At 46.6% G+C, this 14,265-nt stretch overlaps 1 protein-coding gene across 1 annotated transcript in view; it reads left to right on the top strand.

The window, feature by feature from the left end:
• The first annotated feature begins 12,067 nt into the window (after positions 1–12,067).
• Positions 12,068–14,265, top strand: part of LOC133576974 (alpha-1A adrenergic receptor-like) — a 38,356-nt gene continuing 36,158 nt past the window's right edge. Inside the window, exon 1 of the mRNA XM_061930424.2 lies at positions 12,068–13,104. Coding sequence (XP_061786408.2) covers positions 12,168–13,104 — 937 coding nt within the window. The 5' untranslated portion in view covers positions 12,068–12,167. The remainder of the gene's footprint in view (positions 13,105–14,265) is intronic.

Genomic DNA, 14,265 nt, shown 5'->3' with positions numbered 1-14,265 from the left:
GTTAGGGTTAGGGTTAGGGTTGGAGGTTAGGGTTGGGGTTGGGGTTAGGGTAAGGGTAAGGATTAGGGTTAGGGTTAAGGTTAGGATTAGGGTTAGGGTTAGGCATAAAGAAAAAGATTGGTTAGGGTTAGGGCTAGGGTTAGGTTTAAAAGTAGGGTTAGGGTTGGAGTTGGGGGTTAGGGTTAGGGTTAGGGTTAGTGTTGGGGTTAGGGTTAGGATTAGGGTTAGGATTAGGATTAGGGTTAGGATTAGGCATAAAGAAAAATAATTGGTTAGGGTTAGGGCTAGGGTTGGGGGTGGGGTTAGGATTAAGTTTAGGGTTAGGATTAGGCATAAAGAAAGAGAGTTGATTAGGGTTAGGGCTAGGGGTTGGGGTGGGTTAGGGTTAGGGTTAAGGTTAGGATTAGGGTTAGGGTTAGGCATAAAGAAAAAGATTGGTTAGGGTTAGGGCTAGGGTTAGGTTTAAAAGTAGGGTTAGGGTTGGAGTTGGGGGTTAGGGTTAGGGTTAGGGTTAGTGTTGGGGTTAGGGTTAGGATTAGGGTTAGGATTAGGATTAGGGTTAGGATTAGGCATAAAGAAAAATAATTGGTTAGGGTTAGGGCTAGGGTTGGGGGTGGGGTTAGGATTAAGTTTAGGGTTAGGATTAGGCATAAAGAAAGAGAGTTGATTAGGGTTAGGGCTAGGGGTTGGGGTGGGGCGAGGGTTAGGGTTAGGGTTGGGGTTGGGGTTGGGGTTAGGGTTACGATTAGGGTTAGGATTAGGGTTAGGGTTAGGATTAGGGTTGGGGTTGGGGTTGGGGTTAGGGTTAGGATTAGGTTTAGGTTTAGGATTAGGTTTAGGGTTAGGCATAAAGAAAAAGAGTTGGTTAGGGTTAGGGCTAGGGTTGGGGGTGGGGTTAGGATTAGGGTTAGGGTTAGGATTAGGGTTAGGATTAGGCATAAAGAAAAATAATTGGTTAGGGTTAGGGCTAGGGTTGGGGGTGGGGTTAGGATTAGGGTTAGGGTTAGGATTAGGCATAAAGAAAGAGAGTTGATTAGGGTTAGGGCTAGGGGTTGGGGTGGGGCGAGGGTTAGGGTTAGGGTTAGGGTTGGGGTTGGGGTTGGGGTTAGGGTTACGATTAGGGTTAGGATTAGGGTTAGGATTAGTGTTGGGGTTGGGGTTGGGGTTGGGGTTAGGGTTAGGATTAGGGTTAGGTTTAGGATTAGGTTTAGGGTTAGGCATAAAGAAAAAGTGTTGGTTAGGGTTAGGGCTAGGGTTGGGGGTGGGGTTAGGATTAGGGTTAGGGTTAGGCATAAAGAAAGAGAGTTGGTTAGGGTTAGGGTTAGGGTTAGGGGTTAGGGTTAGTGTTAGGGTTAGGGTGAGGGTTAGGTTTGGGGTTGTGGTTGGGGTTGTGGTTGGGGTTAGGGTTAGGGTTGGGGTTAGGGTTAGGGTTAGGGTTAGGATTAGGGTTATGGTTAGGATTAAGGTTAGGGTTAGGCATAAAGAAAGAGTGTTGGTTAGGGTTAGGGCGATAGAAAAGAGCGAAGAAAAGAATAAGAAGGGTGTGCACGGTCTGTCTATGGTCTAGCGGGCTTGCACTCACGCCTCGTTGAGGCCCCTCGAGTGTCTGGTCCCCAGTTTGGTGATCCACAGGCGTTCCGCCCGCCTCTGTTGGGCGACACTCCATCTGGAGTTGACCTGGGTTAGGGTTAGGGTTAGGGTTCGGGTTAGGGGTTAGGGCTAGGGTTAGGGTTAGGATTAGGGGTTAGGGTTAGGGTTAGGGTTAGGGTTAGGGTTAGGGTTAGAGGGTTAGGGTTAGGGTTAGGCATAAAGAAAATGAGTTGGTTAGGGTTAGGGCTAGGGTTGGGGGTCGGGTTAGGATTAGGGTTAGGGTTAGGTTTAGGCAGGGTTAGGGTTAGGGTTAGGATTGGGGTTAGGGTTAGGGTTAGGGTTAGGGTTGGGGGTTAGGGTTGGGGTTGTGGTTAGGGTAAGGGTAAGGATTAGGGTTAGGGTTAAGGTTAGGATTAGGGTTAGGGTTAGGCATAAAGAAAAAGATTGGTTAGGGTTAGGGCTAGGGTTAGGTTTAAAAGTAGGGTTTGGGTTGGAGTTGGGGGTTAGGGTTAGGGTTAGGGTTAGTGTTGGGGTTAGGGTTAGGATTAGGGTTAGGATTAGGATTAGGGTTAGGATTAGGCATAAAGAAAAATAATTGGTTAGGGTTAGGGCTAGGGTTGGGGGTGGGGTTAGGATTAAGTTTAGGGTTAGGATTAGGCATAAAGAAAGAGAGTTGATTAGGGTTAGGGCTAGGGTTTGGGGTGGGTTAGGGTTAGGGTTAAGGTTAGGATTAGGGTTAGGGTTAGGCATAAAGAAAAAGATTGGTTAGGGTTAGGGCTAGGGTTAGGTTTAAAAGTAGGGTTAGGGTTGGAGTTGGGGGTTAGGGTTAGGGTTAGGGTTAGTGTTGGGGTTAGGGTTAGGATTAGGGTTAGGATTAGGATTAGGGTTAGGATTAGGCATAAAGAAAAATAATTGGTTAGGGTTAGGGCTAGGGTTGGGGGTGGGCTTAGGATTAAGTTTAGGGTTAGGATTAGGCATAAAGAAAGAGAGTTGATTAGGGTTAGGGCTAGGGGTTGGGGTGGGGCGAGGGTTAGGGTTAGGGTTGGGGTTGGGGTTGGGGTTAGGGTTACGATTAGGGTTAGGATTAGGGTTAGGGTTAGGATTAGGGTTGGGGTTGGGGTTGGGGTTAGGGTTAGGATTAGGTTTAGGTTTAGGATTAGGTTTAGGGTTAGGCATAAAGAAAAAGAGTTGGTTAGGGTTAGGGCTAGGGTTGGGGGTGGGGTTAGGATTAGGGTTAGGGTTAGGCATAAAGAAAGAGAGTTGGTTAGGGTTAGGGTTAGTGGTTGGCGTGGTTAGGGTTAGGGTTAGGGTTAGGGTTAGGGTTAGGGTTAGGGTTAGGGTTAGGGGTTAGGGTTAGTGTTAGGGTTAGGGTGAGGGTTAGGTTTGGGGTTGTGGTTGGGGTTGGGGTTGGGGTTAGGGTTAGGGTTGGGGTTAGGGTTAGGGTTAGGGTTAGGGTTAGGATTAGGGTTATGGTTAGGATTAGGGTTAGGGTTAGGGTTAGGCATAAAGAAAGAGTGTTGGTTAGGGTTAGGGCTAGGGGTTGGGGTGGGGAGATAGAAAAGAGCGAAGAAAAGAATAAGAAGGGTGTGCACGGTCCGTCTATGGTCTAGCGGGCTTGCACTCACGCCTCGTTGAGGCCCCCCGGGTGTCTGGTCCCCAGTTTGGTGATCCACAGGCGTTCCGCCCGCCTCTGTTGGGCGACACTCCATCTAGAGTTGACCTGGGTTAGGGTTAGGGTTAGGGTTAGGGTTAGGGTTAGGGTTAGGGTTAGGGTTAGGGTTAGGGCTAGGGTTGGGGGTGGGGTTAGGGTTAGGGTTAAGGTTAGGGTTAGGGTTAGGGTTAGGATAACCAATGCAATAGAGGTTTCAAACTCATTTTAGCTCAGGGTCCTTAGGGTTAGGGTTAGGGTTAGGGTTAGGGTTAGGGTTAGGGTTAGGGCTAGGGTTGGGGGTGGGGTTAGGGTTAGGGTTAAGGTTAGGGTTAGGGTTAGGGTTAGGATAACCAATGCAATAGAGGTTTCAAACTCATTTTAGCTCAGGGTCCTTAGGGTTAGGGTTAGGGTTAGGGTTAGATAAATGCATAAAAATGTGTTGTTGTTGTTTTTTAATGAATGAAGTAACGTTTATGACAACCTTTTTCCACAACACAATTTACAATGTGAGATACAACAAGATAATGCATACATTTATCATTCCTTTTCAAAATTATACAAAAAAGTGGGACCCCAAAAAGTTACTGTGGGACCCCATTTTTATGACTTGATGGGACCCCATTTTGAAAATTCCTAGCGCCAACACTGATGGAGTATTGGTGCGTGCAAAACAGCAGCAGGTGGCTGTGGCCTGCGGGCCGGTTCTAATACTAATCAAATATCCTCCATAGATAATTCATTCAGAATCTGAATCAGAATCAGAAATACTTTATTAAGATTTTCAGGACAATCCCATTCAACATCAGACAAACGGGCCTTGACTTTGACACATGTGTTAAACAGTGGATGGATCTAACAAAAACATTTGACACAATTAATCATAATATCTTAATGAACATGAGAATGGTATGGCACCACAGGGTTGGTCTTGAACTGGGTAAGAAGATATTTAACCGACAGAAGAAGCAATAGGTGAAGCACGTCTACAGAGCTAAATACATCTTGCAGCGTACCTCAGGGATCAATACCGGGACCAAAATTGTTCAATCTTTGTATAAACGACATACAGGACTTAAAATGTGTATTGTTTGCAGACGACACAATGGCATTTTGTTCAGGAGAGAACACATAGAAACTAATGAAAATAATTACAGAAGAAATGAACAAATTGAAGAGATGGTTTGACAAAAACAGACTATCTTTGAATCTTACTAAAAGTAGAATAAGGCTATATGAAACTGAAAAGGGGTTGGAAGGAATAAACTCTGCTTCTTTTTTGGACTTGTTGTAATGGGAATTATAGTGAGATGTACCATTTTGTAACTGTATACATGTTTGAAATAAAGTACAAACCCCGTTTCCATATGAGTTGGGAAATTGTGTTAGATGTAAATATAAACGGAATACCGTATTTTCCGCACCATAAGCCGCCCTGGGTTATAAGCCGCGCCTTCAATGAACGGCATATTTCAAAACTTTGTCCACCTATAAGCCGCCCCGTGTTATAAGCCGCATCTAACTGCGCTAAAGGAATGTCAAAAAAACAGTCAAATAGGTGAGTCAAACTTTAATAATATATTAAAAACCAGCGTGATGTGGGCGCGCATGGAGTCGTATATCAACATGGACGGAGCTGCGTGAAAAAAGCCACCCGGCCTCTTCGCGTAAACTTACCTTAACCACTCGCTCATCTTCTTCATCCATCCCTTCGAGTTAGCTTTTATGATGACGCCGGCTGGAAAGGTCTCTTTTGGCAAGGTCTTCCTTTTGAATATCACCATGGGTGGAAGTTTCTGGCCATTAGCATGGCAAGCTAGAACCACAGTGAAGGATGACTTTTCATTCCCTGTGGTGCGAATATTCACCGTACGTGCTCCCGTTGTATCCACAGTGCGGTTCACAGGAATATCAAAAGTCAGTGGAACCTCGTCCATGTTGATAATGTTCTCTGGCCGGATCTTTTTTTCAGCTATCTTGTTTTTACAATATGCACGGAAAGTAGCCAGCTTTTCTTGAAAGTCTTTAGGCAGTTGCTGTGAAATAGTAGTCCGTGTGCGGATGGAGAGATTGCGTCTTTTCATGAACCGGATCCCTGTCGCTTAGTAGGAGCCATTTTGTGGTCTTTACAGATGTAAACACACAAAGGAAATGAAACGTAATATCCGCGCGCTTCTTCTTCTTCTACGCGGGCGGGTGGTTGCTTACAGTAGAAGAAGAAGCGCTTCCTGTTCTATGGGGGCGGGTGCTTACCTTGGCGGTTGCTTGCGTAGAAGAAGAAGCACTTCCTCTTCTACGGGGAAAAAAGATGGCGGCTGTTTACCGTAGTTACGAGACCGAAACTTTATGAAAATGAATCTTAATATTAATCCATATATAAAGCGCACCGGGTTATAAGGCGCACTGTCAGCTTTTGAGAAAATTTGTGGTTTTTAGGTGCGCCTTATAGTGCGGAAAATACGGTACAATGATTTGCAAATCCTTTTCAACCCATATTCAATTGAATGCACTACAAAGACAACATATTTGATGTTCAAACTCATAAACTTTTTTTTTTTTGCAAATAATAATTAACAAGCAATTTACTGTGATTAATCTGATTTTTTATTTTTTTTAAACAAGTCTTTAATTCTTGACAACGTCTGCATCTTGATAGTTATTTTTATTTAAAAATAATATATATATATATATATATATATATATACAGGGGCGTCACTAGCTTTTAAGGACAGGGGGGGGCTTAGCCCCCAGGAGATGCACAGGATGCGAGCGAACGTTACGCGCAAGCACAAAACTTCACAAACGACTAACAAAGACTTAGAAATTATTCATTGTTATTTTTTTATTTTTTTTTAAATGCACGGGACGAAATGAAATGCTCCCCGGGACGATGGGTTTTAACCATTTTTTTTCTTTTTCTTTTTATGTATTTATTCATTTTAGGGTTAGGTTTGGGGTTGGGGTTGGGGTTAGGGTTAGGGTTAGTGTTAGGATTAGGGTTTTGGTTAGGATTAGGATTAGGGTTAGGGTTAGGGTTAGGGTTAGGCATAAAGAAAGAGAGTTGGTTAGGGTTAGGGCTAGGGGTTGGGGTGGGGCGATAGAAAAGAGTGAAAAAAAGAATAAGAAGGGTGTGCACGGTCCGTTTATGGTCCAGCGGGCTCGCACTCACGCCTCGTTGAGGCCCCCCGGGTGTCTGTTCCCCAGTTTGGTGATCCAGAGGCGTTCCGCCCGCCTCCGTTGGGCGACACTCCATCTGGAGTTGACCTGGGTTAGGGTTAGGGTTAGGGTTAGGGTTAGGGTTAGGGTTAGGGTTAGGGTTAGGGTTGGGGGTTAGGGTTGGGGTTGGGGTTGGGGTTGGGGTTAGGGTAAGGGTAAGGATTAGGGTTAGGATTAGGATTAGGGTTTGGGTTAGGCATAAAGAAAAAGGGTTAGGGTTAGGGTTAGGGTTAGGGTTAGGATTAGGGTTAGGGTTAGGGTTAGGGTTAGGGTTAGGGTTGGGGGTTAGGGTTAGGGTTAGGGTTAGGGTTAGGGTTAGTGTTGGGGTTAGGGTTAGGGTTAGGGTTAGGATTAGGGTTAGGATTAGGCATAAAGAAAAGGAGTTGGTTAGGGCTAGGGTTGGGGTTGGGGGTGGCGTTAGGATTAGGTTTAGCGTTAGGATTAGGCATAAAGAAAGAGAGTTGGTTAGGGTTAGGGCTAGGGGTTGGGGTGGGGCGAGGGTTAGGGTTAGGGTTAGGGTTAGGGTTGGGGTTGGGGTTAGGGTTATGATTAGGGTTGGGATTAGGCTTAGGGTTAGGGTTAGGGTTAGGGTTAGGGTTAGGCATAAAGAAAAAGAGTTGGTTAGGGTTAGGGTTAGGGTTAGGATTAGGGTTAGGGTTGGGGTTAGGGTTAGGGTTAGGGTTAGGGTTGAGGGTTAGAGTTGGGGTTGGGGTTGGGGTTAGGGTAAGGATTAGGGTTAGGGTTAGGATTAGGATTAGGGTTAGGGTTAGGCATAAAGAAAATATATATTAAATGTCTTGGTTTTTCCTCCCTCTGAAAATCCTATGAAATGTTTAACAAGCCATCCTATAAGGGTTAGGGTCAGGGTTAGGGGCCACTTTATAATGAATATGTCGGCATGTATTTGTAAAAAAAAAAAAAAAAAACACCAAATTATTTAGGGGGGCTTAAGAATATTTTAGGGGGGCTTGAGCCCCCCTAAAATATGCCTAACAACGCCAATGTATATATATATATGTTTTTTTGTTCCCCCCACCCCCATTTCGAAATATATTTTTGAGGAAAATATTGCACATTTTGTGTGTTTGCTGTATAAAAAAAGGCATAAAACCATACTTGCCAACCCTCCCGGATTTTCCGGGAGACTCTCGAAATTCAGCGCCTCTCCCGAAAACCTCCCGGGACAAATTTTCTCCCGAAAATCCCCCGAAATTCAGGCGGAGCTGGAAGCCACGCCCCCTCCAGCTCCGTGCGGACCTGAGTGACGTCAGGTGCGCAACACCACGTAAATTGTTGGCCAACCAAAAAGTAACCCCAGTACGCTATAGCCAACATTCACCAGGAGATGGCAACAGACAAACATAGATCACTCTATTACATTATTCCCCTTTTAGAAATGTATAGAAGTTACTCAAAATAAATAAACAACCCAACCAAAAAAATGCAGCATCTCAATTAAAAAACTGTACTTAAGTCACATTCTTTTTTTATTTTTATTTTTTTTAGTACTGAACTCTTAACCCTCATTTGTAAAAAAAAAAAAAATAACATGCTTATTATACAAACAGTATTTGTACACCTTTAACACAGATTTTTATACTGTCTTCAGAGATTCAGTTTTTTTGGTGGTACTCGAAACCTTTCTGGGTACCTGCGAAAGGGTGTTCAGCATGGTTAGAAAAATAGTGACAGAGAATAGAACAAGGATGGACAATTCAACCCTTAACTCAACAATGAGTAGATGAGTGTTATGTGTGTGTATATGTGTAAATAAATGAACACTGAAATTCAAGTATTTCTTTTATATATATATATATATATATATATATATATATATATATATATATATATATATATATATATATATATATATATATATATATATATTAGAGATGCGCGGATAGGCAATTATTTCATCCGCAACCGCATCAGAAAGTCGTCAACCATCCGCCATCCACCCGACCTAACATTTAATCAGAACGGCACCCGCCCGCACCCGCCCGTTGTTATATATCTAATATAGACGATGCAAGGCATTAGTGAGGTTATAAAGCTTTTGCCTGTTAAAGAAAGGAGACTGATCCAATGCAGCACAGACATTCGCGTGCCACGCTGTCACGACCCAGACGCACACCGGTGCGCAATCATATGGGAGCCGCGCTGAGCGCACCTCCAAGCGCGTCTCGCTGCCGGCGACGGCCGGGTATGGGCCCGACGCTCCAGCGCCATCCATTTTCAGGGCTAGTTGATTCGGCAGGTGGGTTGTTACACACTCCTTAGCGGGTTCCGACTTCCATGGCCACCGTCCTGCTGTCTATATCAACCAGGGTGAGCCCCACCCCTTTCGTGAGCGCACTGCGCGCGGAGTGACCCCTGTTACGAGCCCCCGGCAACAGGGGTGGCGGGCAGGTAAGCTGCGCGGGCGGAGCGCGCGGAGTGACCCCTGTTACGAGCCCTCGGCCACGGGGGTGGCGGGCAGGTAAGCTGCTTACCTGCTGCGCGTGACGCCGGCCGCGGCGAAGGCGGACGAGGCGGGGTGTCGGTGCGGTGGGCGCGGTGGTGACCCTGGACGTGCGTCGGGCCCTTCTCGCGGATCGCCTCAGCTACGGCTCCCGGTGGGGCCCTCTCGGGGGAAGGGGCCTCGGTCCCGGACCCCGGCGAGGCGTCCCTTCTCCGCTGCGTAAAAGTGTCCATCTCTTTTCTTTTTTTTTCTTCTGTTGTGGCATATGCAGCAGGTGCCTGCTCGTTTTTCGTATGTGGGTAACAACATTTAACTATGTATATATATTTCCCAATTGGTTTAACTGCCACCCGTCTGAATCTATTTAAAATCTAATTTTTTTTTATTTCAACCGCCCGACCCGACCCGACCCGACCCGACCCGACCCGCGGATAAAATCTAATTTTTTTAAATTTCATCCGCCCGATCCGCGGATAATCCGCGGACTCCGCGGTTGTGCCCGCAAACCGCGCATCTCTAATATATATATATATATATATCAATATATTCCTCCTCTTTTAACCACGCCCCCAACCACGCCCCCACCCCCGACCACGCCCCCACCCTCCACCCCCCACCTCCCGAAATCGGAGGTCTCAAGGTTGGCAAGTATGAATAACAGGTTATATGATTATTTATTTAAACTCATATTCGGGCCACTTTATAATGAATATGTCGGCATGTATTTGTAAAAAAAAAAAAAAACACCAAATTATTTAGGGGGGCTTAAGAATATTTTAGGGGGGCTTGAGCCCCCCTAAAATATGCCTAACAACGCCAATGTATATATATATATGTTTTTTTGTTCCCCCACCCCCATTTTGAAATATATTTTTGAGGAAAATATTGCACATTTTGTGTTTGATGTATAAAAAAAAGGCATAAAACCATACTTGCCAACCCTCCCGGATTTTCCGGGAGACTCTCGAAATTCAGCGCCTCTCCCGAAAACCTCCCGGGACAAATTTTCTCCCGAAAATCTCCCGAAATTCAGGCGGAGCTGGAAGCCACGCCCCCTCCAGCTCCATGCGGACCTGAGTGACGTCAGGTGCGCAACACCACGTAAATCGTTGGCCAACCAAAAAGTAACCCCAGTACGCCATAGCCAACATTCACCAGGAGATGGCAACAGACAAACATAGATCACTCTATTACATTCCTCCCCTTTTAGAAATGTATAGAAGTTACTCAAAATAAATAAACAACCCAACCAAAAAAATGCAGCATCTCAATTAAAAAACTGTACTTAAGCCACATTCTTTTTTTTTTTTTTAGTACTGAACTCTTAACCCTCATTTGTAAAAAAAAAAAATAACATGCTTATTATACAAACAGTATTTGTACACCTTTAACACAGATTTTTATACTGTCTTCAGAGATTCAGTTTTTTTGGTGGTACTCGAAACTTTTCTGGGTACCTGCGAAAGGGTGTTCAGCATGGTTAGAAAAATAGTGACAGAGAATAGAACAAGGATGGACAATTCAACCCTTAACTCAACAATGAGTAGATGAGTGTTATGTGTGTGTATATGTGTAAATAAATGAACACTGAAATTCAAGTATTTCTTTTATTTATATATATATATATATATATATATATATATATTAGAGATGCGCGGTTTGCGGGCACAACCGCGGAGTCCGCGGATTATCCGCGGATCGGACGGATGAAATTAAAAAAAATCAGATTTTATCCGCGGGTCGGGTCGGGCGGTTGAAATAAAAAAAAAATTAGATTTTAAATAGATTCAGGCGGGTGGCAGTTAAACCAATTCGGAAATATATATACATAGTTAAATGTTGTTACCCACATACGAAAAACGAGCAGGCACCTGCAGCATATGCCACAACAGAAGAAGAAAAAAGAAAAGAGATGGACACTTTTACGGAGCGGAGAAGGGACGCCTCGCCGGGGTCCGGGACCGAGGCCCCTTCCCCCGAGAGGGCCCCACCGGGAGCCGTAGCTGAGGCGATCCGCGAGAAGGGCCCGACGCACGTCCAGGGTCACCACCGCGCCCACCGCACCGACACCCCGCCTCGTCCGCTTTCGCCGCGGCCGGCGTCACGCGCAGCAGGTAAGCAGCTTACCTGCCCGCCACCCCCGTGGCCGGGGGCTCGTAACAGGGGTTCACTCCGCGCGCTCCGCCCGCGCAGCTTACCTGCCCGCCACCCCTGTTGCCGGGGGCGCGTAACAGGGGTCCCTCCGCGCGCAGTGCGCTCACGAAAGGGGTGGGGCTCACCCTGGTTGATATAGACAGCAGGACGGTGGCCATGGAAGTCGGAACCCGCTAAGGAGTGTGTAACAACCCACCTGCCGAATCAACTAGCCCTGAAAATGGATGGCGCTGGAGCGTCGGGCCCATACCCGGACGTCGCCGGCAGCGAGACGCGCTTGGAGGTGCGCTCAGCGCGGCTCCCATATGATTGCGCACTGGTGTGCGTCTGGGTCGTGACAGCGTGGCACGCGAATGTCTGTGCTGCATTGGATCAGTCTCCTTTCTTTAACAGGCAAAAGCTTTATAACCTCACTAATGCCTTGCATCGTCTATATTAGATATATAACAACGGGCGGGTGCGGGCGGGTGCGGTTCTGATCAAATGTTACATCGGGTGGATGGCGGATGGTTGACGACTTTCTGATGCGGTTGCGGATGAAATAATTGCCTATCCGCGCATCTCTAATATATATATATATATATATATATATATATATATATATATATATATATATATATATGTATGAAATACTTGACTTGGTGAATTCTAGCTGTAAATATACTCCTCCCCTCTTAGCCACGCCCCCAAACACGCCCCCGCCCCACCCCGACCACGCCCCCCCACCCCCCACCCCCCACCTCCCGAAATCGGAGGTCTCAAGGTTGGCAAGTATGATAAAACTAAGGAAAAAAATACATGAAAATAATAATCAAATGCATTGAAGAATTACGCGCCAACATGACCCTCCTCTGCTCTCATTTGAATGAAGCAGCCTCCCCTCCCACTACGAAGAGACTCTCCACGATGCTTTGTCCCGGCTTGCCCTCCCCTCACTTGCCCACACGCAGTGGGAGCTGCAGGACTGCAGCAGAACTCCCGCGCGCACAGACCCCCTTTTCTCGCGCGCGAGTGGACGCGTGGATGAACTCTCGGGGAGAGTTGCAGTGACCCACGCCGGACATGTGAATCCTGCTATGGAGGAGCCGTGCGGCCAACATGACTGCGAGCACTGACGATGTCTTGTGGAGAAATGAGTCCGGGATCAACTTTACCGACGGCTCGGAGGGGAACCGCAGCGCGCGGCCCGGCGGGGTCGCCCTGGGCCGGGCCGTCCCGCTCGGCTTGGTGCTGGCGGCGTTCATCGTGTTCGCCATCGCGGGGAACATCCTGGTCATCCTCTCGGTGGTGTGCAACAGGCACCTGCGCACGCCCACCAACTACTTCATCATCAACCTGGCCATCGCCGACCTGCTGCTGGGCACCACGGTGCTGCCGGTGTCGGCCACCCTGGAGATCCTCGACCGCTGGGTGTTCGGGCGGATCTTCTGCGACATCTGGGCGGCGCTGGACGTGCTGTGCTGCACGGCGTCCATCATGAGCCTGTGCGTCATCTCCATCGACCGCTACGTCGGCGTGAGTCACCCGCTGCAGTACCCGGGCATCGTGACGGAGAAGCGGGCTCTGCTGGCCATGCTGGGCGTGTGGGTGCTGTCCGTGGTCATCTCCATCGGGCCGCTGCTCGGCTGGAAGCAGCCGCCGTCGCCGGACGACTCGGTGTGCTTCATCACCGAGGAGCCCTTTTACGCGCTCTTCTCCTCCCTCGGCTCCTTCTACATCCCGCTGGTCGTCATCCTCGCCATGTACTGCCGGGTGTACGTGGTGGCCAAGCGGACCACCAAGAACCTGGAGGCCGGGGTGATGCGGGAGAGGATGGACTCGGGCGAGCTGACCCTGAGGATCCACAAGGGCTCCCAGGTGCACGACGAGCCCGCCGGGTGCGGTCGAGGCAAGGGCCGCGGGCACCAAGCCAGAAGCTCCCTCACCGTCAAACTGCTCAAGTTCTCCCGGGAAAAGAAGGCGGCAAAAACGTTGGGAGTTGTGGTGGGCATGTTTACACTTTGTTGGCTGCCCTTCTTCCTCGTCCTGCCCATAGGTAGGTCCTTCTTCTACCTTTTCTGAGACAACATCTACATTTCTGTCAGGGGCGCCGCTAGGGATTTTGGGCCCCATGAAAATAATCTTTACAGTGTCATTATTTTTTCTGTATTATAATTTCATCATCATTAGGGGCCTCTCTGGGCCCCCCTCCATCATGGGCCCCTAGAATCCGTCTCCTTTACCCGCCCTTTTCGGCGCCCCTGGCTCGGTGTGTATGTATTAGTATTTGGTACAGGTACCCAGGCCCGGCCCTAACCAATCTGGCGCCCTAGGCAAGATTTTAGGTGGCGCCCCCCCCCCCCCCCCCCCCACATCGGCAGTGAAGTGTATATACTCACAAGAACCCGAATAGCTTTGTCTTTGACCTTTTTTTTTTTACTTACAACTATACCTAATATATAAAGGGGTGGAAAAGTGACTATTACCTGCAGGGCAAACATTAGCTAACCAGAAGGCAATAACAATGTAAACAAAAAACACCTGCTTAAAAGATCTAATACAAACATTTATATGCACGTACAACACTTAGAACTTTTAGCATGTCAGTATGTGGAATTAAATGATGGAATGGATTAAGTAAAGAAGTTAAAAATTGTACTGATATGATCCAGTTTAAGAGGTTGTTCAAAATAATAGTGCTTGCAGAGTACAAAGAAGAAGAATTATGAGAAATACTTTCAACCTTATTGAAAATAAGATATTCTTCATCTCAGTATGTTAATAATGACTGAATTAATTAATTAATTACATATTACAAAACTGTTGTATACTAATTCATAGATGTTATTTTATTATATAAAAAGGTCGGTAAATGATTCTATATATTTGTAAACGCTTTGAAGTGGGAAAGGGGTAGGATTAAATAAGCTTTGCTTCTTCCTACTCCTTTTCGGGGCATGATGTCAAATGAAATGATATGAAATTGTGTGATGTATTATGATGTAAGTGTGTTCATGTTCCAAATAAACTAAAGAAAGAAAGAAATGTCCCTGAGGAATGTAAGGCGGGAGTACTGTAATTACCTAACGTTACATTATTATTTTCCATAACAATTTAGCCCCCTCCACAATATTAACCGGACGTTAAAACAGAACTAGCTATTTATTGATTAGCAATTGCCGAATCATGTAACATTAGCTTAATGCTAAAAAGCCAG

This window comes from Nerophis lumbriciformis, linkage group LG36 (assembly GCF_033978685.3).
Source record: "Nerophis lumbriciformis linkage group LG36, RoL_Nlum_v2.1, whole genome shotgun sequence".
Lineage (NCBI taxonomy): Eukaryota > Metazoa > Chordata > Actinopteri > Syngnathiformes > Syngnathidae > Nerophis > Nerophis lumbriciformis.
This window is presented reverse-complemented; position numbering and strand designations above follow the sequence as displayed.